General features: G+C 45.7%; 1 protein-coding gene across 2 annotated transcripts in view; it reads right to left on the bottom strand.

Annotated features, from left to right (window-relative positions):
- Nucleotides 1–834: 834 nt before the first annotated feature.
- The window catches only part of MYOF (myoferlin), a 161,840-nt gene continuing 135,229 nt past the window's right edge, over nt 835–27,445 (bottom strand). For both annotated transcript variants that reach the window (XM_057530485.1, XM_057530486.1), the window contains 13 exons: nt 26,138–26,293; nt 25,603–25,694; nt 21,696–21,866; nt 20,823–20,971; nt 18,084–18,223; nt 15,892–15,980; nt 15,708–15,803; nt 11,168–11,309; nt 8,740–8,839; nt 5,060–5,250; nt 2,843–2,952; nt 2,328–2,475; nt 835–1,395 (listed from right to left, as the gene is read on the bottom strand). In XM_057530485.1, the coding sequence (XP_057386468.1) occupies nt 1,357–1,395; nt 2,328–2,475; nt 2,843–2,952; nt 5,060–5,250; nt 8,740–8,839; nt 11,168–11,309; nt 15,708–15,803; nt 15,892–15,980; nt 18,084–18,223; nt 20,823–20,971; nt 21,696–21,866; nt 25,603–25,694; nt 26,138–26,293 (1,623 nt within the window). In that variant the 3' untranslated portion in view covers nt 835–1,356. The remainder of the gene's footprint in view (nt 1,396–2,327; nt 2,476–2,842; nt 2,953–5,059; nt 5,251–8,739; nt 8,840–11,167; nt 11,310–15,707; nt 15,804–15,891; nt 15,981–18,083; nt 18,224–20,822; nt 20,972–21,695; nt 21,867–25,602; nt 25,695–26,137; nt 26,294–27,445) is intronic.

Here is a 27,445-nt window from a genome sequence, read left to right as displayed (position 1 = left end):
GTTGGTACCTCGTTTTAGTTTTGATTTGCCTTTCTCAAATAATTAGCGAAGTTAAGCATCTTTTCATGTGCCTATTGGCCATTTGTATTTCTTCTTTGGAGAAATGTCTATTTAGGTCTATCTGCCCATTTTTGGATTGGGTTGGGTTTTTTGTTATTGTTGTTGAGTTGTATGAGCCGTTTGTATATTTTGGAAATTAAGCCCTTGTCGATCACATCATTTGCAAATATTTTCTCCCATTGTGTGGGCTGTCTTTTCGTTTGGTTTATGGTTTCCTTTGCTGTGCAAAAACTTTTAAGTTTGATTGGGTCCCATTTGCTTATTTATTTTTGTTTTTATTTCTATTGCCTTGGGAGACTGACCTAAGAAAACATTGGTACGATTTAAGTCAGAGAATGTTTTGCCTGTGTTCTCTTCTAGAAGTTTTACAGTGTCGTGTCTTATGTTTAAATCTTTAAGCCATTTTGAGTTTATTTTTGTGTATGGTGAGAGGGTGTGTTCTAACTTCATTGATTTACATGCAGTATGCCTCAATTTCTTCAAGGGAAAAATGGGATTAATAATGTTACCTACTACCTTTATAGGATTACCTTGAGGACTACATTAGTTAATATGTATAAAGCATTTAAAACAATGGTGTGCATGGAGTAAGTACTTTAAATAAGTGTCAATTTCTTATATTAGCCTCAGTTTGGCCCACTGGCCAAGCTTTGGCAGCACACTGATAAGGGCTTTACAGCCAAGTGGTATGCCCTGGCATTCCATCCACTGAGACCCAGACTAGAAATTGCCTCCTTCCCAGCTTGGCCCACAGCTACAACAAACAGGTATGTGTCAGAGGCAGAATGTTTTTATTTGGGTTCATCACAGAGGATGAATAGTCTCATGACATTTATCCATACAAAATATAACAATGGTTGCAGGCATAAATAAAAATTCCTCCACCTATTCTAACTACTTGATAATGCACAGTCCTTTTTTGTTAACTAGAGATAAAGAAGTATAGGAAGTCGAGATGCAGAAATTTTCAAATTTGACTTCAGCAATTTCCAAAAATTGAATTATAGAACTAGGACACAGAAAAAAAAGATGATTTTTAAATGGAACCAGCCACCTTGAAAAATATTCTGAAAAAACATGGTTAAAACTTTTAATACTTCAAAAGATAAAAATGTTGCTTGTTGGCCTGACCTGGACTTAGAGCCTCTGGGAAGTGATGGGCCTCGGTGAAGTAGTGTAACATGCCCCTGGAATATAGTCTCAGACACAAACAAAATCACTCTCGGTTTTGATCTGTAAACAGAGACAGGATTCCCTCATTGCTGGATGACTCTGGAAAAGAAGCCCTTGCTTCCATTATGCATTTGGCCTCACAATCTTCATTGACAAATAGTTCTGAAAAGGAAACAGAAAGAGGGCCATGTATATATATCTTAGGGATTGTCAATCTTGGTACTATTGACCTTTAGGACCAGACGATTCTTGTTGGAGACTGTCCTGTGCATTGCAGGATCCTTGGCCTCTACCCACTAGATTCCAGTAGCACCGCCAGTCAAAAATGGGAGTCAAATGGGAGGTTTGTCAGTGTGCCTAGAAGTGCCTTCATTCCTCCATTCGAGGAATTTGTTGAGATAAGAAGTATCTTGAGATAAGAAGTCAAGATGCAGAAATTTTCAAATTCGATTTCAGCAATGAAGGCACTTCTAGGCACACTGACAAACCTCCCATTTGGACTCCCATTTATGACTGTGGAGATTAAGGGAGATTTGAGGGGGAGGTTATGTAATGTGGGCCTTAAAGAATGAGGGAGGTTTTAATAGACAAAACATGGGCAAAGGAACAGCCTTGGCAAAGGCATCCTGGCAGTTAAGGGCAATACTGGTCTGGAGAGGCCAGCTCTCTAGTTTGGGTGGAGTTCAAGGTTTGTGTAGGCCTATAATGAGCCCAGGATCTGTGAAATGTCAGCAGTTAGGATGCAGGATGGTTTGGAACAAGAAAGTCTGAAGGCAGGAAGATCCGTCAGAAATGCTGGCTATGGTTTAAGACACACATTCATAAAGGCCTAAGGGATTGCTCCTAGAATTCCTGAGACCAGAGGTTTTTTTTTTTTCAGACCATGAAGTTCTGCCTGTAATTCATGAAACTGTGAGAATGTAATCCTAATCACAGGACACAGTACTCTAAATTTTCCAGAGGTTGACGGCATGTAACACCACAAGTGCTAACGTAGGTCATTTTACCCGATGGCAAAAAAGGCAAGTACCAAGTGAGATGACCAATCATAATTCACACCCAAAGAGGCAAGCCAAGAGGCCAGGGACTCATACCGGGAGGGAGTAGAGGAGCACGGCCACGAAGAGCAGCAGGATTAGCAGCAACAGCAGGCCGATGATGACCCACTTAAACCGCCGCCACACGATGAACCTCACGGTCTTGCACGGGTTGGTGAACCAGAGGAAGGAAGTTTCCGGTCGGCTGCATTGCAAAGAAATGGTTTTACCTACCCGACTCAGGAGGGACAGATATTTTATACCTCCGAGCATAATAGTTTAAAGAATGATTAACAACATTTTATAAAGTCAAGAAAAGATATTATTCCCCTTAGTTGGCTGAGAGAGCCTTTAACCTTTTAGGGCTTTCTAAGATGCCGAAGACACACTGGACTTCGGTTTCACGGGAAGGAGAATGGTTAAAGTGGAGCCAGATCACCAACGTCTCCCTCCCCCATCTCCCCTGTTCAGTACAAAATGAAGACAACAGCTAATCCATTGCATTAAGGCAATTGGAAGGGGGGCTTTCAGACTGCAGGTGTTTGGGGATCAGAACAAAGAGGGTCTCTCACTTTGGTGGGTCCAGCTTGGGGTTCATGTTGGGTTCATCCCGTCCCTTCCCGGCTGGCCTCTCGTCGGCCTCCTTCTCATTGAGGACTTCCAACGTCATCTCCAGTTTCCCCTTCAGTAAAGCAGAACAGGTTAAACACATGACATCACGTTTCACAAATATTTTCACTTCGACCCGAGGAGTATTCCCTGAGCAATGATTTTTATTCTTGTAAAACAATCCTTAGATTGCCTTAAATTTTCCTCAAGAGATTTCATCACATTTCCTCTTCCATGTGTTTCTGAACCGACCCCTTGTGGGAAACTGAGAGGACAAATTGCTTTCCCTCCTCCCTGCTTTTCAGTCTCTGGATCCCCATCATTCTAACTTTCTCACATCTGTCTCCTTGCCTGCTCACATACCTCCCTTTGTAACTTTACTTGGACCCAGAATAACCCGAATACTGCTGATAACAATAGCTAACATTTTTTTTTAAATTTATTTATTTTTGGCTGCATTCGGTCTTCATTGTTGGGTCTTCGTTGCTGCGCGCAGGCTTTCTCTAGTTGCGGCGAGCGGGGGCTACTCTTCGTTGCAGTGCACGGGCTTCTCATTGCAGTGGCTTGTCTTGTTGCAGAGCTCAGACTCTAGGTGCGCGGGCTTCAGTAGTTGTGGCACGGGGGCTCAGTAGTTGTGGCGCACGGGCTGAGTTGCTCCGCGGCCTGTGGGATCTTCCTGGGCCAGGGCTCGAACCCGTGTCCCCTGCATTTGCAGGCGGATTCTCAACCACTCTGCCCCCAGGGAAGTCCCACAATAGCTAACATTGACTGATCATTAAGTGTGGGCTCCAAGAGAGCCTTCGTGCTCCCCTTGGTACCCCCACTGCATGGAGCAGTGCTGGCACTTAGTGGGCACTCGATGTACACTAGCTGAAGAAATGCATGAGTGAGTGAATGAATGAATGCTGCCTCCCTGTTCACAGGTTCCTGACTGGTTCACTGCGCACTGCGTAAGCCTTCTATATGGATAATCTCGTGTAATGCTCAGGGCAACCCTATAAATCAGGTACTGCTGTGATCCTCGTGTGCACATGAGTACACGGAGGCTGCGAGAGGTCTAGAAACTTGTCCACTCTTATAGCCAGGCTCGACTAAGGTTGTAACAGACTTTCAAGAACCCTGGCACCCACAAGGTCACCAACAATTTGAGAGCTTCCGACCCTGACGCTCATTTAGGCGATGGAGCACAGATGCCTCCTCTGTGGACGAGTCAAAGGTGGGTGTCTGACTATGGCAAGGTGGTCCTTCTTTCCAAGCCTGTTCTTCGAATCTATAAAATGTAGGTAATGGCTGCTTCATGGGGTTATCAGCAGAACTAAATGAGGTTATGTACCAACTACCCTCTAGTGGCAGGAAGCTTATAAGTGGTTTCCTGCGCCAGGGGTAGAGGAAGTGATGGACTGCAAAGGGCACAACAGAACTTTTGGGGTAACGGGAATGTTCTGGATCTTGATTATGGTGGTGGTTTCATGAGCATATACATCTGTCAAAACTCATCAAATTGTGCACCTTAATTGTAATTTAAGTGGGTGCAGTTTATTTTATGTAAATTATACCTCAGTTGTTTTAAAAAACAAGATTATGAATATAAGGCATTTAGTATATTGTCCAGTTTATAATAAGTAGTGTAAAATATTAATTATTATTAATAATACATAATGAATTAGGTAGTCTTTTTGTGACAGGGCATGGTAACCTGCACTTTTGCTTCTACATCAAAATTATCTTCAGTTTTCCAAATGTGCTTGTAACTTATGGCCTTCATGTTCAATGGATGTCAACACTCCCTGTTTCCTCCATCTTTAAAAAAAAAATTTTTTTTTTTTTTAAAGATGAGGACAGCTCAAATTTTAAGTTTCTTTTTCTGTACTGAATTGTACTGGAAGCTCAACATAAATTAGCATTCCTGGTGGAGGAGAGTCCTAAAGAAATACAGCGCAATCACTTGCGTTCCCAGTTTTTTGACAATTCCAATCCCTCTATCTTCCACTCAACCCCAAATATATGCTAACAGCATCTGCCACCTTCTCCTATAATCCCAGGTACAAACCGTTCCCAAAACTTAAAGTACCACCAATTTAACCTCCCTTATCTTATCCAGAGCAAATCTACGCATAAAGGGGAAAACCTAAAGGAGAAAAGGAATAAACGACCCTCAACCAGGAAATTCTCATACATACAGCCATCACGCGGGAGCCATCTTTATCTGCGTAGCACGGCCACCATCCTTTCATGGACTTCTGTTCAAAGAGAGAGGCGGTTTTCACTTTAAGGGGGTTCACGGCTTTGAGGTCAGGAATCATGTCCAAACTGCATTTCTCTGGTGATTTTGCTGGAATGATGCTGCGATGCAAATCGAGTTCCAGGAAACCTAGCCAAGGAAACATTAAACCCAAATAAATTTCAAGTGGATCAGCCGTTGTTCACAAGTGAACAGAATGTACTTGTCAGAAGAGAGGTAGACCATGACTCTGAACAGGTGACAGGTGAGTTAGAGAAACGGACCCTGGTAGGCAGTTAAAATTCTTTCCAGATAGAATGGAAAGTGGCAGAAGAAGTATCTGTCCACTGCTCTGCATCTCACAGAGAACAACCCATTTAATTTCTCAGAGATAGGAGCATAAAAAGAGTTCTTCTGCAAACTCAAAATAATTAAACATCTCCAGACAAAATTTCCACTGAACTTGGACTTGGGATTTGCTCATATTGGTTCTAAACTTCCCCTAACATAGTCATTTGGCGTTGGGTAAAGAAAACTGGTACTTGGAACATGGGAAGCTCCATCGAACAGTCAAGTTCAAGTTTCTCCTAGTGTAACCTGAAAAACAAGAGCTTGAGAAGGAACATTGAATTCTCAACAGAATGTTCTCCCCAGGAACTAGGAAGCCCAGCTCAGGGTGCCTGGAGAAGCACAATTTTTCTTCCATGATGTGAGGCATTAACTCTTTTGTAGTTAATAACTGTCTTTAACTGACTGTCTTTGGGGCTTGGGAACTCCCAGGAAACCTCTCCTTCAGAAAAAGGTATGTGTATGTTGGGTCATGTCTATGGACTAGGGGACAAGAGGTGGTCTTCAACAGTGGCAGCAGAGAGTAACAGGGAGGTTGTGGCAGATTCTCTATAAACTTTTAGGCTCAGAAACTGCCCTTCATCTTACAATGCATCCATAGCCCACAAGCCTTTCTGGAACTTACACCTGCTTTTATTTTGTCTCTCCTTTTGGTGATAACTGCAACCATTTGCCCACTAGCCATTTAGAAATAAAGTCATTCTCTTTATTTGTTATCAGACTATTTCGTTTAAATTCCAAGGGAAAACCCTCTACTATTCTTTATGCTTTCTAAGTTAGCACACTGCTGTGGACAGGGAATGTTGCCTGCCATGCCAGTAAACAAAGAATGTTGCCCATCATCCCAGTTCTACAAGGATCAGGACTGAGGCTGTGGGGCTTCCCTGGTGGCACAGTGGTTAAGAATCCACCTGCCAATGCCGGGGACACGGGTTCGAGCCCTGGTCCGGGAAGATCCCACATGCCACGGAGCAACTAAGCCCGTGTGCCACAACTACTGAGCCTGCGAGCCACAACTACTGAAGCCCGTGCACCTAGAGCCCGTGCTCTGCAACAAGAGAAGCCACTGCAATGAGAAGGCCGCACACCGCAACAAAGAGTAACCCCTGCTCACCACGACTAGAGAGAGCCCACGTGCAGCAACAAAGACCCAACACAGCCAAAAATAAATAAATAAATGGGAAAAAAAAAAAAAAAAGACTGAGGCTGTGCCCTGAGGGGAGGTTCAGGATGGAGAAAGACAGGAAGCATTCTGACCTTTGGATCTGCCTCTAGATCGTTAAGATGCATACCTAAGGAATAATTTCCATGGGCCCAGGATCTTCTGTCTCAGCAAACGTGGAAATGCACTAAAATCATTAACTTGAGATGTCTGCTCTTTGTGATTAGCAGTGATCTTTTGATGCTTGACTAACTTTTTTGTTTTTCCAGCAAAAAACCTCTTGTGTCCTGGCTCCCCCCTTACCTCTTGGGAGCAGTTCCTCAGAGCTCTCTGAGAGGCTGTCTCCTGGTCTGTAGTCCTCAGTAAGATCCCCAAACTCACAACTTTTAGGTTGTACGTTTTTCTTCAGTCAACACTTTCACACTCATTTGTTTGTTCAACTCTTACTAAGAACCAGCTAAGTCAAAGGCACCGCACTCAGTGTTGTAAAGGGTAGAGGGATGAATAAGACACAGCCATTGGCCACCGTGGGCTTTTCCTCTGCCAGGAAAGATGCTCTGGAAGCAGGGAGATGAGCTAGGGGCTTCTGTAACAGCTGGCTACGAGAACGTGAGGTCTGAACTGGCAAGTGGCAGAGATCATATAAATAAGAAACGTGCATGATAAAGCAGGTTACATTGTTTAGGAAAGTGGTAGGAAAGGAGAGGAGGACCCACAGAGGCCTCTGGGTGCTTCTGCCTAGGTGGCTGAGAGAGGCTGTGAACAGCAAAAGCAGTTCATGAGGTGAGCAGGTATGAGGTCAGGGAAGAAAGGCTGAGTTTGGTCTTAGTCACGATAAATTTGAGGTGCCAGCCGAACACAAAGGTCAAAGTTTCTGGTGGGGAACGGGGAATAATCATCGTGAGAGTTTCTTTTTTTCAAACTGAGATATAATTGACATAGAGCATTGTGTAAGTTTAAGGTGTACAATTTGTTGATTTGATTCATTGCATGCTGCAGTATGAGTCATCATATTTCTTGTTACTATGTGGCAGGCACGGTGGGCAGTCAGGCTACACCTCTAGGTCTAGGAGTTATACCTTGTTGAAAGTGAGAGTTGAAGCTTTACCTTCAACAGAGGTGAGGGCTGGTAAGTCACTGAGGGAGCCTGGGGAAGAGCCGCAAAACCGCAGGGAGGGCAAAGGCCTGTATTTAAAGAGGAAGAGGGGACTTCCCTGGTGGCGCAGTGGTTAAGAATCCGCCTGCCAATGCAGGGGACACGGGTTCGAGCCCTGGTCCGGGAAGATCCCACATGCCGCAGAGCAGCTAAGCCCGTGCCCCACAACTACTGAGCCTGCGCTCTAGAGCCCGCGAGCCACAACTACTGAAGCCTGCGAGCCACAACTACTGAAGCCCACGCACTTAGAGCCTGTGCTCTGCAACAAGAGAAGCCACGGCAATGAGAAGCCCGCACACCGCAACGAAAAGTAGCCCCCGCTCGCCGCAACTAGAGAAAGCCCGCGCCCAGCAACGAAGACCCAACGCAGCCAAAAATAAATAAGTAAAATAAATAAATAAATTAAAAAATAAAAAGAGGAAGAAACAGAGCAGGCCAATGAGACACCCAAGGCCTGGGAGAGAGAAAATAAGAACACTGTGCTTTGGGGGGACCAGGGTGTGTGCCAGGAAATGGAGGGGCCGGGGCGGGGTGTTTAACAAGGGCCTTTCACCCCAGAGAAGGGTGGGGCATCAGGGGACTGCAGTGACCGCTGAGAGCAGCGTGGAGGAGGAGGGAGCCAATTCTGAGGTGCTGAGAGTGGGGAGAGAGAGAGAGAGGTTTGGAAGTGGAGGCAAGGCTGTGGCATCCCTGAAAACAAAATCTGTGTCTTCCTAGCAAGACAGGAGCTGGTGCAAGGGCCCTGGGAGTGGCTGGGGCCCGCAGCGCCAGTCACTGTGCCCACTTCTCAGAGGACCTGGGCAGCGGACGGGCAGGCCACCCCGCTCCGGGGACATCCAGGCAGGGGGTGGGACCCCGGGTGGGACCCCACCCCACAGTACTGGAGAGTTAAATAATTGATTCCAAGTTTTAATTGCTTTTTCTAATTTCAAGCACAATTTCTCAGAGAAAAGTATCCAAAGGTAAGCCTTACCCAAATAGTCATCCAGAGAAAACTTGTCATTATCCCATATCTGAATGATCAGTTTGGGTGGGACCCGAAATTCAGTTTGGTCCATACTCCAGAAATGCTCCTAAAATGCCAACAGGAACAGACAAACCAAAATGACACTGATTACTGGATTCTTAACACCCTCCCCTTGGGCCTCTTGAAAACCCAGCATCAAGGCATGGGGCCTCTTCTCTCCTTTGCCTCCCCACCCGAAACCCCGCCCTTGGGCCTACCCCTCTACCCCAGGTGGCTATAAGGCAGTCGGGCTCCCCAGGAAATCTCAAGACTACCAGCTGGGTGACAAAAAGGTTGTCCCAGGCAATTCCCAAACAGAAGGTTTCCTGCCAAGTTCCTATCAGTGTGACTTCCTGCTGCCCCTCCTGCGGTTTGGAGAGTGATGATGTCTCCTGGCCTAAAGACTGTAGCCTGCCTAGATGATCCTCCCAAAGCTAAGCCGTCCCAGGCCGGACCGAAATATCCCCTGCGGAGGAGTTACTTCTGCTCAGCGACCTCCCCAACCCCCCAAGGATGTCCGAGCACACTCATTTCACACGGGGGTGAGGAGATGGGGGCCCACGTTTCACTCTTTTGTTAGTGCAGATTTAAAATGTCCTGGCTTTTGAAAAATACTGCTGGGTTTTATATACCGTGGTCAACTATGACCCTCAGATCCCTCAGCCTAGAGTTAGGTGGGGAGACGGTGTGTCCTGCAGGTTCTCACCTGTTGTCACTGCTTCGCCCAGACAGACAGTATTAGCCCAGGATAATAATGACGTCCCCACAGCCTGATTACACCTAAGTTCCTCTGGCCCCCAAAAGAAAGGGAAATCCCCCAGTGCTTCATGAATTTGAAGGAAGGTTGTTGGATTGTTTCTCGTTTTTCAGATGACATTCCAGGAATGGTCCCTTTTGCAGGGCTCAGAGGGCCTGGCTCTGAGGGGCTGAGAAGCCCACTCTGCTGCTGTCTGACCCCACTCGGCTGTCCTGTGTGGGGTCATGCTCCAAGGACTACTCAGGATGCTGAGAGGTCCAGCTCTAGATGTGAGTAAATAGGAAAGGTAACTTGACCTAAAGGCCTACCTGACCCCAGATCCCTTGCCTTCCCCCCAGTCTGTCTCATTATCTGAAAGTGTGCATGGTTCAACATCAGGATGAGCCTATATGTCTCTAGAAAGATCCCTTTGAAGGCATTCATCTCACCTGGACAGAAAAAGTGCTCACTAGAGCATCAGCACTGAGTAGGGCCAGCAGCGGGTAGGGCCTGTCCAGATGGGACATGAGGCAGGTATATTCTGATCAGGTGTAGGGTGAGGAGGTGACCAGGCAGAGCTAGGAAAAGTTTATAGAATATGGCAGGAGGGGGTGGGGAAGGGAGAAATGGGACAAGGGCCTATAAAAGACATCTGTTGTTATTACCTACCCAGGTTTTAGGCCCCCCTTTTTGGATGAAAGCACCAGATTTTCCTTAGAGATGCCCTTCCCCCAGTCCATGCAATCTGGGGAGAAGTGACTTTATCCTTAACTCCACAGTCTTGCCAATCAGAGCGCTGCATCCCTGGGCAACACTGGTTCGGAGATGGACACTTGGCCTCAAACAGGCAGACGCTGGGACCCAGTTCCAAAACTCTGTTTGGTGCTTTGGGGATTCATTCCCCTGTCTCTGCTGAGGTTGCTGAGAGGGCAGGATACGAGCTGGGACTGCTGGCAGCCACCTTGCACTCACCAGGGAGTGAGGCCCATGGAAGAAGGCAGGGCAGAGGGGCGGAGAAGGTGAGAGCGGTTTCTAAAGACATCAGTTCAACCCAGGCTCCAGGCGTTCCTTAAGCCAGTCAACCCTGGACTTTATAGTAATGTGAACCGGTAAATCATTTTTTTTGGTTTAAGCCAGTTTGAGTTGAGTTCTGTAACTGAGAGTCTTATAAATTAAGACCAGGAGGGCCATGAACCCTCATGGAAGTGCTACCGAAGGAAGGCAGGCAGATGCTTAAGTTTAATAAGGAAGGTAAGAGGGATATTTCACCTACATTAATATTTTGCCTCTGGTTAATTAGTGCAACAGTTCTGCTTATCAGGGGAAGAAATCAGTCTCCCTGTGACATAAACATACACTTAGGTTGTTGTATGTATTGACACAAGACCCCCAGTTACCAGATCCTTCCCCCTGCTGCCAACATGTTAGTGGAAGCAAAGTTGTACTCCTTATACTTCCGTTATAACTACACAAATAACTGCCATAGCTGTGTGACCCTGGGCAAGTGTCTACCCCACTGGGGTCTCAAAGTCCCCATCTGTACCAAGAGGAGCTGGACCCATGACCTCCAAGACTCTGAGCAGCCCCAACCTTTTCTGAGCATCTGCATTAAGGAAGACCCATGACATCCACTCCCCACTGGCATATTTCAGAACTCACTTTTTTAGCAACGAGACAGAGCTGTTCAGCTGGAAGGTAGTCAAAAGGGAAGACAAATCTCCAGTTAAAATTCCCTTCACCATCCAAGGACCTGTAGTGGACATCTGTTTTCTGTTTGTTTTCTTCATTACCAGGAATCCAGCTGAAAAGCAGAAGCAAACAGACTTAGCTTCATGTGATTGACAAGTAATCTAGCCGCAAAATTGTGCAGTGATTAGGAGAGAGTGAAGGGCAGGAGAATTAATGCACTTTTCTTGGGCAGGTTCCAGTTATCTATAGAGCTGGGGGGTGATTTATGAAGGGGAGGCACTCTGTTGCATCCAACACACATGGTAGCCAAATAAAATATAATTCCTCTAAAACCAAAGAAGGAAACCCTTTAGACTTCAGTTAACAGGGATAAGGTGAAATTTTCTGGAAAATATCAACAATTTAGCTTCTATTTTGGGACTGGTGAAGCTTGCTGGCTATGTTTTTAGTCTCCCTAACTATAACTCATCAGTGTCTGTCATCACTGCTGATAGGCTCAATGAATATGGGTCAGTTCAAAATTTTAGCATTTTCTTTTCCAGATTTTACTTAAGCAAACAAAACAGGCACGACTCAAGTAATCTTACCACTTTATTTTTTAATTATTCTTAAATTTACTATGATCACATTAATGAGACTAGCAAGGGAGATGTAAGCTGCTATATCCATACTCATATCTCTGAAAATTCATTTCCATCAACAACTGGACATCTTAACTTTTGACATTTGGAAAGTTCCTTTTGGCCTGTGCCTGGCACACAGCAGACCAGTTGGAGGGAGGAATGAATGAACGAACATGTCTGGGAGGAAATGTTATCACATCTGCCAGCTATGGGGAAGACTCCTGGTTTGGAACCAGAGGAACACGAGATTTTAGACTGGAAAAGTAGTGGAATGTATGGATCTCAACACCCACTACCCATTAGAATCATTGGAATCAACTGGGGAGCTTTTAAAAATATTGATGCCGGGGCTTCCCTGGTGGTGCAATGGTTAAGAATCCGCCTAGCCAATGCAGGGGACACGGGTTCGAGCTCTGGTCCGGGAAGATGCCACATGCCGCAGAGCAACCAAGCCCGTGTGCCACAACTACCGAAGCCCGTGTGCCTAGAGCCCGTGTTCCGCAACGAGAGAAGCCACCACAATGAGAAGCCTGCACGCCACAACTAAAGAAAGCCCACACGCAGCAGCGAAGACGCAGTGCAGCCAAAAATAAATAAATAAATAAATATTTTTAAAAAATATATATGTTGATGCCTGGATTCCCCAAATAAAGACTGTCAGTAGGAGGCAGGCCTGGCTGTGAACTTGCTCTGCCATTAACCCTCTGAGCTTCATTCTCCCATCTGTAAAATGAGGTTAATGATATGTGCTCCCTTCACTTGGTCAACCTGAGGACAGAATGAGAAGAGCCAGAGTGGGAAGGGGAAATCCTTAACTCATGTTAAGGATCAACTACTATGAACCAGGTATGTAGAATGCCTTATTTTATTCTTTCCAACTGTATAACTAGCTCCATCTCACAGATGAGGAAGCTGAGATTCAGAGGGTGTGTACATCTCATACATTCCAGTAATGGACAGAAGTAAGTATAACTCCCAGGTCTGTCTGACTCCAAAGTCCAGGACTATTACTCTGCTTCAAAGGACCATGGAGACTAGAAAGTCACGAGCTAATATTAGGTCCTATTATTAGTAGTGGTATTGATAGCAATCAACTATACTAGTTTTACTTTTTCTAGTCAATTGACTAATGAGGTAAGCTGAGTTGAAAGATTCCTTTTGACAATTAACTTTTAAGCTTTTGAACTAACTCACTGAAGAGAGTCCACACTCTGGCTGTGACGTTGGTAGCTTCAGCTTCTAACCCCTCCCTAAACAGCACCGTCATCCTCCCCTAGACTGCCCACCCACTGTAGCTCCTCCCTCTTTTTCATGAATCTTTTCACATTTTAATTTGAAAACAAGTTAAACAACTACTCTAAGTGTATGCATTTGTGTACTTGTACGTATAACTTTGTATGTAATACCCATATGCTTGTAGTGCTAAGCATGTTATTTGTGCATTATTCATCTTTTCACATACAGTAATTAGATTTCCATTCCAAATATGACATGGTACTTTAGATCTTGCTTTATTCTTTGATTACTGGAGTTATCTCTCAGTCCAGTATTACTTGGGTTTGTTTCCCTGATTGGGAAAAAAATGCTTATGATAGTCAAATAAATTTGCGTATATATAATTAGCTGGAATTAGTTTTCCCTGGGGAATGGTAATAAGATCCTGAAATGAGAAAGAATAATGAAGAACTTGATGAAACATTCCCTGTTTATAGTGAACCTAAATGACAGTAATTACGTCTTTAACAAAGGTTTGATTGAAGGCCACTTGGGATCATAAGTGAAACTTTGTTCTCACTTTATGAATATATTAAATTTCAACAAGTCTTATCTTTTACATATCAAGGAACCAAACTCAATCCATGTGGAATAGTAATAATAATAGTGTGATGGTTAATTTTATGTGTCAACGTGACTGGCCGTGGGGTGCCCAGATTAAACATTATTTCTGGGTGTGTCTATGAGAATGTTTCTGGATGAGACTAGAATTTGAATTGATGGACTCAGTAGATGGACCTCCCCAACGTGGGTGGCCTTAGCCATTCTACTGAGCGCCTGGAACAGAACAAAAGGCAGAGGGAGGAGGAATTCACCCCCTTTTTCTGCCTCATTGATTGAACCAGGACATCTCATGTCATCTCCTCCTGACCTCAGACTGGGATTTACACCATTGGCTCCCCTGGTTCTCAGGCCTTCGAACTCAGGCTGAATGATACCCCCAGCTTTCCTGGGTCTCCAGCCTGCAGATGGCCAATCGTGGGACTTCTTAGCCTCCATTATCATGTGAGCCAATCCCTCATAATCTCTCTCTCTTTCTACACGTACACACATCCTACTTGTTCTGTTTCCTGGAGAACCCTGACTAATGCACATAGTGTTTACTATCTGCCAGGCGCTATCTTAAATGCTTTGAGTAACTCAATCTTCTGAATATTCCAGAGTGGTGGATACTAGCATTATCTCCAATTTACAGATGAGGATCAGTGAGCTTACTAACTTGTCCAGCTAGTAGGGAAAGTACTGGATTTCAACCCAGGTAGCTTGGTTCCAGAGTCTGACTTCTTAATCACTGGGTTCTGTACTCACTATCAACATATAACACAACGCGTGCCACAACTAAGGAGCCCGGCTGCCACAACTAAGACCCGGCGCAACCAAATAAAGAAATAAATATTAAAATATATATATATATATAAAACACGAAACTGACATCAACATGAATTATTTGGAATTGAGCTATGCAAGTAACAGAATGATGAACACCTATGACACTGCACATTGGATGCAGGCACTCAGTAAATGTTGGTGGAATTAATGATTTTTTTAAATTATGCTAATGGGGGTGGGATGAATTGGGAGATTGGGATTGACATATTAGTTATCTATTTTATACATATTAGTGTATATAAGAACCTGCTGTATTAAAAAACGTAATCATAATTAAAGTAAATCAAGGAAAAGCAAGGAAACAGATTGAAAACCTAAACAACAGTTGGGGAGAAGATCTATAAAATCTTCTATATGAATCCAACAATTTAATTGGGAGAAATAATAAATCTGACAACAATTGTAGCAGCTAATTACAAAAGGTTATCTTGACTAATGGTATCTAATAAAGAAATTGGAAGAGCAAACAACCAGATGTGTATGAATTTAATAAAAACTTTGTGGAATAAAAAAGAGAAGCACAACTAATTTACTGGCTCAATTTTTGGAAAGTGCATTCTCTTTTTAGAAAAAAAGCATTAAATGACAAGTATAATTTTATCTGCAGACTGATCAAGATAGGAAACAAATACTTTTTCATGATTTTATAATAATTTAACGTTTTGGTGCCAAAGGCATATCTTTACTGAGTTCTGTTTCAATATTATGCTCTTGGTTTTGATCAAGGGTTAACACAAGAAATAAAGCATAATAAGGTTTTGTGGTCAAAAAAAAATTATGCTAATGTTTCCTCTTTTCCATGGACATTAACTTCTGGTAATAAAATATATAAAAAAAGAAACTTTGGAAGCTCTGTTTCTCAGGCTAGTTACTCAAGGTATTAAAAAAGAGTAAAAATGAACTGCATGACTAAAAAGTCTCATAACAAATCTGCTTAATAAACTGAACAAAACCCACTTTCTTAGAAAAGAAACACTTATCAGTTCTTATAGGCATCAGATGCCTCTGTTCATAAACAACATGCATGCATGTTTCTCTTTTCTTTCTGTTCTCTCTCCCTTTGTCTCCCTAGAGCTTCCTAAGCAGATTGCATTAATGAAATATAATAGCTTCAAATAATCAAGGATCCTATAGTGGACACTTTCAATAATGAACACTCATGAAAGAGAGAGTCTGCTTTGTTCACCGAGTTTGGCATGCTCTTGCATGCCAGTCTTTCTTACCCTTTAACGTAGATGTCGCTCATTTCCTCTCCTGTGATGCTTTTCTCATCCAGGATAACGTCCTTGGTGTTCCAGATGATCACACGCAGGTAGTATCTGAAAGGAGCACATTTTGAAGGTGCTTTTTTTTCTGGTCCTGAACCAAGACCCCAGTAAGATATAGCAGGGTCTCAAGATTACTTACTTCTTGGCTTTCCGGGGTGTGATATTGAAAGGAGGGCCTGGTGGCCCCAAACTCCTGGGGAAAACATCCACCCACATCTGAAGTTTTCCCTAAGCCATTCAAAAACGAAAAGAGAAATGAAGTTATATTATGGGTGGTAGAGACTATAATTTTCTTTCATACGTCTTAGGTGAAACGAGTTCTTCAGGCCTCTTAATTTATTAGTCCATACGGAAGGCAAAAAAAAAATGGAGTAAAAGAACAAACCAAGATGAATCTTATACCTTTAGTGTCACTTACGCCATCCGCCCCCCATTCTCTCTCAGGAGTCTCTGATGGCTGCATGTACCGACCTGTATCAGTCTGAGTCTTCCCTGGTTAATAAAATGAGGGGCTTCCCAATGCTAACACAACCCCCAACACACACACAACAAACAAACACACACACCCTCTTACAATGACTAAAAGTTGGGCCCTTCACTCTCAGAACAGTTTTCCCGCTGTCACTCTATCCATCTTCACATTGCCTACTTGATATCAGTCCCAGTTTTGTGACACCCAAGGGTTTCTCCACTTACCTTAAGAGAGAAAATAAAAATAATTTAAAACTGTATTTAATTTTGTAAAAGAAAAACTTACAGCATGGCACTTTTGAAGGAGAGACTCAAACAATGACAACAACATTACTGTTCCCCCCAAATTGAGGACTCCCTGCATTGGCCTGCTAGTGTCTGCCGCCTGAGAGGGAGCTTGCGGGAAGGGGGAGAGTGAGAGCCTGGGGACTGACACCTGTGGCGCCATCTTGGTGAGGCCCCACTCAAGTCTTTGACAGCTACAGACCAGGCCCATATATCTGACTGGAGTATTCTTCCAGACAGGCTAGGAATGCCATTAACACACTGTATCAACGATACAAACCAATTTAAATTCCCCAAACTGTTTTTGGATGTTCTGTAGACTCTGCCTTCATGACAAAAACAGACTGGTCTTTAAGAAGGTTGCCAAGGAAACAACTAGGCTGGTTTCCTAACGCACTGTGATCAAAATGAATTAACTAAAGCTCTTGAAAAGGGATATATTTTACCGCGATCCTGACTCTCTTCCCACTAATCTCTAGGGCTCAAGGGTCTATTATACATCAAGCACACTGCAGAAATTAGGCATCCAGGTGTCTCCTAAGACCTAGCCAGAGTCTGTCCAATGCAGTAGGCAGAGGTGATGGAAGTATTGGTAGCCCAGGGAGCAATCTTCCTCGCTTTGTGATGTCTTAAGACTTTATTCAATTGAGGAGTAGGAGGGGAGAGAGAAGGAGAAATGGGCTCTTTGTGGGGAAAGAAGGATAATTAGAGACGGAAGAAATCAAAATATGGAACAAAATAAGAGTGAGTGACAAAATCATCTAGTAAGCCCAGGCTACTTGTGGTCACTTTTTAAGAGACCACGGTTCGGCTATCAGTGTCAACAATATTTGCATCCATTAGATAAATATTTCTTAAAGCGTGACTTCCTAACCATCTGCATCAGAACCTCTCCAGATACTTGTTACAAATTCAGATTCCCTGCCCCACTCCAGACTTACTGAATCTGAATCTCTGCAGGCATGGCCTGGAAATCTTCATTCTAACAAGCTTCTACATGGACTGTCTTGTCATTTTCCATGTCTCTCCTTGCTTCTCTGGGAGCTGCTCCCCAGCTTCTGGGAATTGACCTTCCCCCATCACTATCAGCGTGGTCCCTGTGATGAGCCATCCTGTGTACTGTAGCCCTGTCCTCCTGGCTAGAGCTGAGTGGTCCAGTGGTGGACAAATGGGCCAAGTTGGGGCAACCAATCCTTTCCACATGTGGAAGTAGATGGGGCTACATTATAACATAAAAAACTCAGAAACGGCCCATGATATTCTGCCACATGGGAAGGTGATCACAGGAAGGAAAAGTGCAGAGTAAAGTAGACTCAGAGAGAAACAGACAAGAGACAGGGAGAGATCCTGGTCCAAGGTTGTTCTGAGTCACTGTCACTCTCCTGTCTGGATTTAGTGAGTTACCTGAAAATTCTTACAATAAATTCCCCTTGGGGTTGAAGCTAACCTGAGTTTCATTTCTATTTCGTGTATATCTAAAAGTATCCAAAAAAGATAAAAGAGGCAAGTCTGTGTCAGCTATCACCACTGCCTTTGGAGTGTGGGTGAGGGGTTCACAGTTAGAGAGCCCTTTACCTGGGAGATGTTAGGCTGAAAGGTGCTATGCAAAGTCCTAGTTTCCACGTGTTCAGGAACCAGCCCCTGAGTCCTAAGGATGTGAAGGGCAAGGCGCTCCTCAGGGGCCCCGAGGTGCTGGTGCAGGATTTTGTTGGCTTCTGCAATAAAGAAGGACAGTGAAACAGGGATGGGCATCCGGGAACGGTTCAGCCAGATCACGTTGAGGGATTTGCAGTACTTCACCCCAGACTCTGCAAAAATGGTCAGGCAGTGCCAGTGTGCAAACCAGCTTGTGAAAGAGTTGTTGATAGAAATACCTCCTGTCTGGGCTTCCCTGGTGGCGCAGTGGTTAAGAATCCGCCTGCCAACGCAGGGGACATGGGTTCAAGCCCTGGTCCGGGAAGATCCCACATGCCGTGGAGCAACTAAGCCCGTGCACCACAACTACTGAGCCTGTGCTCTAGAGCCCGTGAGCCACTACTGAGCCCACTTGCCACGACTACTGAAGCCTGGGCACCTAAAGCCCATGGTCCGCAACAAGAGAAGCCACCGCAATGAGAAGCCCGCGCACCGCAAGGAAGAGTAGCCCCCGCTCGCAGCAACTAGAGAAAGCCTGCACACAGCATCGAAGACCCAACAGGGCCAAAAATAAATTAATTAATTAATTAAAATTAAAAAAAAAAACAAAAAACTCCTGACCAAGAGCCCTGCCCCAACCGGGCTCATTTCTGACTTGTGGGCTGCCAACAGTGAAGAGACCAGAACGCTCCAGAATGTGTAAGTGAGAGCAGCCCCTATTTATGTTGGTGTCAGGGGCTCACTCCATCTCCCAGACTCCCTTGCAGTTAGGTGTGGCCATGCAAACAAGGTAGGCTAGAATATAACGTAGGTGGAAGTGACGTGTGTGCCACTTCAAGACTTAGCCCATAAAACCCTCTCATGTAGGATCCTCTGTGTGCACTTTCTCTTCTGGATGCAGAAGAAAACAGTGACCTTAGACACCTGAGCTGAAGAAGGGCAGAGCTATAAGATGGAAGAGACTAGTCCATGAAGCATTGTTTGGAAGAGGGCCACCCACCTGTAGGAGTACCTGTTTTGAATTTATGAGAAATAAACTTCTATTGTGTTAAGCCACTGAAATTTGTAAGTTTAACTATTACAGTAACTAGCTAGCATCACTGTGGCATTTAAAAAACATAGTCCCCAAATTCTCTGTCACTCCTCCCATTGGGAGGTGGGGTCTATGTCCTCTCCCTTTGAATCTGCAGACATATGTGACCACTAAAGAAAGGATGCTGTGTGACTTCCCAGGCTAACCATGAAAGGCCACGCTGGTCTTCTTGGGGTCCTTGCTCTGGCGGAAGCTGCCAGCCGTGTAAGGAGTCTGGGTGCCCAGAGATCACCCTATGGGAAAGGCCTGGGTAGGTGCTCTGGTCATCAGTTCCACGTAAGCTCCCATCCAAGAGCCAGCAGCAAATGCCAGCCGTGTGCGTGAGCCATCCTGGATATCCAGCTCAGTCGAGCCTTTGGATGACTGCAGCCCTGGCCAACATCTGACAGCAGTCAACTGCGTGAGCAACTCAAGTGAGAACTGCCCAGGTGAGCCCTTGCTGAACAACTAACCCACAAAACTATAAGCAAAACAAAATGGTTGTTATATGGGAAAAGAATCTAAAAAAGAGTAGATATATGTATAACTGATTCACTTTGCTGTACAGCAGAAACTAACACAACACTGTAAATCAACTATACTCCAATAAAAATTAAAAAAAATAAAACAATATGGTTGTTTTCAGCGGCTAACTTTTGGGGTGATTTGTTACGTGACAAAAGTAACTGGAACAATCCTGACTGATACAGCTTTTTGGGGGTGCTGTTTAATTGTTGGGGGTAATCTTCTCCGTGGGGCCATGTTGCTTGCCAGTTTATTCCCAGTCCCTTTTGCAAGTTCTCATGTTAACAGCAGCATCGACATTTGTTAAACATCTTATCATCCCTGATATTGACCAAGTCCTCTTAAGAGAGAAAGACAAATATAGTTTCTTACAATGTCAAGAAAAAACAGTTGAGGATCAGGAAGCACTTTCACTCCCGTGTGTCCTTGCTCAGCTTTCTCTGGATATCCCATGTGCCCTCAAAGCCAGCCCACCGCCAGCCCCTCCAGGAAGCCCTCCTCCCTATGAAACACTGAATCATGCCACAGCTCTTATGCTCTATTAAGCTTATTTCAGTCTCTGTCATAATGCAGTTAGCTGTTGATGTGTCAGGACAGATTGCATTATAAATTACTGCTTAGGAAAGAGCAAGACCCCGAGCTCGGATGTGAGCCAGATGTGAACTTAGCAGATTCTTCAAACCAGCCCCCAGCCTCCCTGAGCCTTCTCAGAGAAGGGCTGGGAGAATGATGGAATAAAATTGGAAGAGAAATTCTTCCACTACCGTCTGAGCACTTTTGAGCTAATTATGCATTACATGGAAATAAGTTAATTATTAGAACTTTGTGTTCAAAGCTCAAATGGCTATGACCTAAAAAGGTCAAGTGAAACATAAGACAGACAAGAAAACGTGTCCACTTTGACACCTGACATGACAGCAAAACTCTACTATAATGGGGCTTTTGTTAGACGGTCATGTGTACGGAATTCCCTATGGTATTAGGGAACTGCTCTGTCCACCCCCCTCCCCAATGCAAACCAGGCAGCATAAATGGGTTGCTGTACCTTGTAACCAGCTTGCCATCCATGGCAATGTGCTTACCAAATTCATCTAGGCTGTAGTCTTGTCCTCCATATCTGATTCTACTTCCGTCTTCAGAAAGGACAGGTGGTGGGAAGCCTTTGAATCTGGCTACATTTTGAAGCAACTGTGTTGGCTTCAATTGATCTCGCCAGGTGTTTACTCCAGAACTGTGAATTAGATCCCACACCCAGAGTTACCGCAGGGCACACAAGTTCTTCTTGGATTCATACACACACATACTTATAGGTGCTCTCATGTTAACGGGGGAGCAGGGAATGTGCTCTACACGTTGGCTTTTGCCTAGAAATCTATTTAGGATTTAGAGACCTAAAATCCACAATCATTTTGGCCTCAGCCAATTGGTACTCCCCCCCACCCCTCAGTTTCCTCCTCTGTAAAAAATGAGTTTGACTGAGATCGCTGTAATCACAATAGGTAAACTTATAAATTAGAAATCACAAGCTATATCTCATTCAATACTACAGAAAGGCACTGTTTAGCACTCAGGGAAAGAGGGACATCACAGAATTGATCAGTTTGGAGGGAGGGGCAGGGAATTCCTGCCATCAAACGCTGCCAGCTCTTGGTCCCGGGCATCAAGGAGGGAAGGGGCTCAAAGAATGGGAGAGTGGAGACTGCTTCTCCAGCGGCTGCTACCTGCGCCATCCCCACAGAGCACTGCACTGCTCCAGGGGCCAGCGTTGTACACAGACGCCAATGGGAATGGGCAATGCTATGGTCCTGATTCTCTCTAAGATGATTCTATTATCAACAACGGTATCTACCCAACTCAAAGGAGCAGGGGCTCAGTTAAGACAGGCCCTGAGGTGGAGCGCCAGAGCTTCCCCAGGTATTAATATTAGATGGAGCAAACTGTCAACACACACTTACACACAGTACTGCTCAGGAATGCCGCAGTGGGACCCAAACCGGGAAAGGAATCGGTTTTCCAGGTCAATAATCGTTTCTCCTACTTTTTCATCACGGGTAAAGGTGTCGTAATCATAGACAGAAATTTTCAGATCTTTTTCTTGAGGTAAGTAGCAGCTCAGTTCATACATTCTGAAATAAACAAATGCGAGGTTAGAATCGCCATGATCCCACCCGGGTATCTCACAAAAACCAGGGCTCTGCACAAAGACTCCCCGGGCTGGGGCCGGGGCTGCAGGAGGAGGACATCATGGCCGGGATAGCCAGGTGGGTGGCGGCAGGCAGGGGTGCTTGATTAAGTAGTGCATATTAGTAATGAAAGCAACAGATTGTACACTTGCTCAGGAGAAGATCCGGGGCTTTAAATGCCTAACGAGAATCCCAGCTTTTCTGCTTACTGGCTGCGGGACCCTAGGCCAGCTACTTAACCTCCTGTGCTCAGTTTTCTCATCTGTAAAATGGTGATAATAATCGCTACCATCCCATGTTGTTACAAGGGTCAAGGGAAGAAATGTTTAGAAAGCATTTGGTATGAGTGCATTACTCAAAACCCAATAGCTATCATAGTAATAATAATAAATTATTATAAGTTATATAATAATTATTGTTAATAATTATAATATTATTAGCATATATGCCTATTATCTGGGCACCCAGGCATCTCTACCCAGCTGGGAGATTAGTAAGGCACAAGCACCCCGATTTATAGCCCCCATATCTGTGCCCCTACTATGTTCCCTTCTCTGCCTCAACAGAGACCACTACCCCATGGAACACCCTGGACTCACCCCACAGGAGCATGAGGGTCTGGAGGGGGGGAGTGGAAGGCTGCCAAGAAGGCCCCCTCCCTCCTACCAGGCCCTCTGGCTCTGCCACTGATTTGTGGAGGCTTTTCGATAGTGTCTTTATTAAAATGCAAACACTTGTGAGAGAACGATAAATAATCAAGCAGTAATTTCTGTGGTAGGTGAGCAATATGGTGCCAGTTCTGAGATGGTAATAACTGTACAGCATAAGCTCCAGATGGGTGGGGTTTGGTTCTGTATCTGCACACAGACGGATGAGTCCCATAGTAGGTGCTCAATAAACTTTGTGGACAGAAAACTGTGAGAGGCCTCTTGCATCTCTCCTCTCTCACCGTGCCTCCACTCCTCCTCCTGTCACTCTGGCGTGTGGACTGGTTCTTGCCCAAAGAGCCAGGAGTATTAATCTCTTGAGCAGAAGGGTGTGTGTCAGTGGGGCTCTGGAGACAAGCTGCTAGGGTGTCTCCTAGATACATCTCAGTGACTTCTCCAGACTGCTGCAGCCAGGCGGGGGCCTGAAGGAGGAAGGCGGCCCAGGATAGAAGGTGCTGGAGTCATGGCCACACCTGAAGCACCATATCCACACGAGCCCCCAAATTCCATTACTGTATTCCAAGGGACAGGTAATATGTGTCCCTTGACAAAAAGAATTCTTTGCTCAAATAAGTTTGAGAACCACTTCTGGTGTTCCTCTGGGCAAACCGAAGGTTCTGAGAAGTCCTGCAGTTATCTTTTTAACCCAAGCATCTTGGTTTGATGAAGGAATACGTCTTTCTTTAGAACACAATTAACATCTTCTGGCAGACTGACATCCCATTGAATGTTATGGGATAACGATGCTGAACGGTGGCCGAGCACGTAGGAAAGGTTGCTCCTTCCTGAATCCCTTTCATGGAATCCCTTTCATGGAATCCCTGAGGGTCTCCGCTGAGAAGAAAGTCACCCTGGAAAAGACGGAGGCCAGGGACCGGAGCCGTGGGAGGGGCTGCAGAGCCGGCGTCTCCCTGGCTCCACCCTGCTGGGCGGGGTGATGTCTGCACTTCACCAGATGGCGATTGGCTGTGCGGAGCCTGACGGCATCACTTCCTTCCGGGGTGGTTCCAAGCTAGACTTTTCCTGCCACTTAATTAAGCTTGTGCTTGGCTCCTCCGAGATGAGCGATTCAGACAGGGCCGCCTTTCTCCCGTGAAAGCTGGCTTTCCCTGCTTCCCTGTCTCCCTCGCATGGAGCCCTCCTTCCTGCCCTGCGTGCCTTTTCCTGTCTAGACCTCAGGGCTGGATCAGGGGAAGAAAAGGAAAACAATCATATTGCCCTGCCAGAGGATTACTTCCACTGCCTGGCCCTGGCACGCGGCCCCGGGGTGTGCGGCACAGAGGGTGTGCATGCGCGCGCGTGCACACGCACGTACACACAAGAGAGGGAAGGATTGCATAAGGGCACCCACCAACAAACGCGAGTACAGAAGAAGCGGATGGGCAGGACAATAAAGCCAGAAATTAAAATACAGGCACACGTCAAATAAGAACAAAGCGTTCTCCTTCTCGGCAGGGTTCTGGGGAAAAATAACACTATTTTTACAAATGTTTTGTGCAAAGAACATTTTTCTACAGGTGATGGCTTGGCCCGGAATATGAAACATCACCAAGAGTGTTGGAAAAGCCTGGGGCTTGGTCAGGAATTTCTACCTGAGTCTTGGCTGCCCGGTGCACCAGCTGTGTGGACACAGCTCTGGTGCCCTGTTTCTGTCACCTGTAAAGTGGGGCCGTGACTCCCTGCCCTGTCAGCTGCCGGGTTTGACACTGAGGTGAAAATCAGATGGTGGTGGCCATGCAGACGCTGCATTCAGGTGGCCTGGGCGTGAGTCCCGGCTCTGCCGCCCAGCAGTGGAGTGAGTTGGTGCTGACTCCCTCCGTGCCTCCGTTTCCTCTGTTGTCAGGTGAGGGGAGCCCCTCAGAGTTGTGAGACTTTTGAGATGTTTTCTATGAAGGGCTCGGCATAGTGCACATCCACAGTAAAAGCTCAGCAAATAGTAGCTATTATTAAATGTGGAAGTAGTTTAAAGCTGAAAAAAGCCGGTCCTCTTTACAGGTCACTTGGGTGCACCTTACCCTTGAGAAGGTTCTGATGAGATCAGTGTAACAGTCCAGAACAGATGTAAAGTGACAATGATGAAGACGGTAATGCTATTTCAAGAATCTTCGGGGGACTTCCCTGGTGGCGCAGTGGTTAAGAATCCGCCTGCCAATGCAGGGGACATGGGTTCGAGCCGTGGTCCAGGAAGATCCCACATGCCATGGAGCAACTAAGCCCGTGCGCCACAACTACTGAGCCTGCGCCCTACAGCCCGCGAGCCACAACTACTGAGCCTGCATGCCACAACTACTGAGGCTGTGCTTAGCACCCGTGAGCCACAACTACTGAAGCCCACGTGCCTAGAGCCCGTGCTCTGCAAAGAGAAGCCATTGCAATGAGAAGCCCGCCCACCACAACGAAGAGTAGCCCCCGCTCGCTGCAACTAGAAAAAGCCCGTGCGCAGCAACGAAGACCCAACGCAGCCATAAATAAAATCTTTGGGAACAGAAGACAGGGAGCAGGACATCTGACCCCATCACTTTCTGCTGCCTTCTCAGTTTTAGTAACAGAGTCAGTAACACATACACGGGCTCAAAGTGGTGGAGTCAAAGCATCCCAGAAAGAGCTCAGCAGGATCAGGGAGTGAGAACCACCTGTCACTACACGTAAGTCACTGCCTACCCTTCTTGTCTAGAAGCCACAAACCCTCCGGACTCCTGGGCCTCATTACCCGCCCCCCGCCCCTCCAGGTCTCACAACAAATCTCTCAGACTTGGTTTAGTTTTCTTCGTGGTACTTTTCACTTCCACAAATTTCTTGTGTTTGTGCATTTACGTATTTATTACCTGCCCCACCGACTTGGATATTTGAATAGTTCACAGACATAGTTTCACAGCTTCCGGGCCTAGAGCAGAGCCTAGCATCCACTGCATCCTTAGCACAGAGGCCAAGAAGAAAAGAACCACAGAAAAGCGTTAGGAAATGCCCGTTACCTGCCGAACAGCGGGTTGAGAGTGTTGGGGATGTAGTGGTCTCGATCTTCCATTACTTTTTTGCCCAGTGTTATTTTTATATAAGGGTCACACTGTGGGGACAAAACAGACGGCAGGTTATGTCACCATGGGGTGCCAGTTCACGGCAGTTTCTGGGACAGACTCGGGTGTGACTCCACCCCCGCTCCCACGCTGCTGAGAAGGCGTAGCCTCAGACCAGGTCTGGGCAATGCTCCCTCTTGGCGCCATGCAGCCAGCGCACCTTTGGAGGAGAGGCAGTGGCGGGAGCAGTGACAAAGCAATTCTCCTCCGAGGTCACGTCTGTAAAATGAGAAGGGTGAACCAGAGGCTCCAAAGCCCCTTCAAGCTCTGAGATAAATCCCCACTGGGACAATCCTCCTGAACAGATTGTTTTGATAGAGTATCTTTCCCCTTGTGAGATAACAGAGCCCAGAAAGAAAGAACATGACAATTACTGTGGCTGATGACTGTAATTATGTTGCTATAGGAGAAGGCGCCACGCCCAGACTCTTACCAGGCCATTGTTGTCCTGGGGCTGGAGCTCTAAGCCGCGAACAATGTAAATCCTAACCGTGCATTCCTGTGGGACGCTGTCAGGTAGTTCCCGAAACTGCCGGGGAGGGGCCGGCACGCTGGGGTCATCCGACAGGGGGTAGATTCTGAAGGAGCCCTAGGAGAGAGACACACAGATGTACTCGCAGGACCTTGGGCGATCCGGGCAGAGGGCCTGGGGCAGTGTCCTTTCCCCCAGGACACTGGGGGCAGCCACGGGGGGCTGTGGGATTGGGGGATGAAGGGCTGCGTTTTGTGAAAGAAATGGCTATGGTGTGCTTTGCATGTTTCCAGTGGGGAAAGTGAGTGATGATAAAGTAATTACTTAATAGATCACAGGGGAGAAGAAAGGGCAGGGCAGAGGTAGGGAGGCCTGGCAAAAACCTAGGCAAGACATGGAGGTGGCCTGGACCAGTACAATGGCAAAGGAGGTGATGAGAAGTGAAATTCTGCACATTTTTTGAAGATAGGAATAAAAATGATTATTTTTTAAACCCAATAAAGTATAAAGGGTGATTTCCCTTTTTTAAAAAAAATCACCCCTGTAAACCCCCTTCCATCCACTCCCAAGCAAACTCCTATTCATCCCTCAGGTCTCAGCTGAAAAGTGTCACTTCTTCTGGGAAACCTCCCTGATTGCCCCTGGGCTGGATATGTTTCCTAACACTCTCTTCTAACCCCGCACTCACCCCTATTGCAGCACTGACCTCTGCATCGTCACTGTCTATTTATTGTCTATATTCTTCACTAGACTGTGAGCTTCCTGAGGGAGGGAAATATTTCTTGTTTATCACTCTATCTCCAGGACCTAACACAGGGCTGGGCATGAAGCAGGGACACAATAAGCAGTTTCTGAATGAGTGAGCCATCAGGCCAGCTTGAAAGGCCTTATATTTTGTCTTGAAACCAGCTTACGTACAAGAGAAAGCACTAAAGTTGGATTCAGAACACGTGGGTCTTAGTTCCAGCTACTTTCACTCAGCAAAGCAGCATGATGTAAGCACCTACCATGTGCCAGGTACTGGGGCCAAAAAATGAACTCAAGGAATCCAGTCTGGCACAGGGGTGTTAAATAGGTTTGACTCTCATGCTATCTTCGATGGCTTGGTGGAAAGCTATAATGAGAAGGATTTTGAAGCCACGTGTAGGGTAAAATGGTCTGATCGATTAGCAATGTCTGCTATTGCAAAGGATTAGGAAGTAACAGCACGTCTGCCATGGATTTGCCAACTGTGGTTGGAGGGAGGGGCAGTTGTGAAAGCAGATACTT

The sequence above is a fragment of the Balaenoptera acutorostrata genome, chromosome 16, assembly GCF_949987535.1.
Source record: "Balaenoptera acutorostrata chromosome 16, mBalAcu1.1, whole genome shotgun sequence".
NCBI classification, from domain to species: domain Eukaryota; kingdom Metazoa; phylum Chordata; class Mammalia; order Artiodactyla; family Balaenopteridae; genus Balaenoptera; species Balaenoptera acutorostrata.
This window is presented reverse-complemented; position numbering and strand designations above follow the sequence as displayed.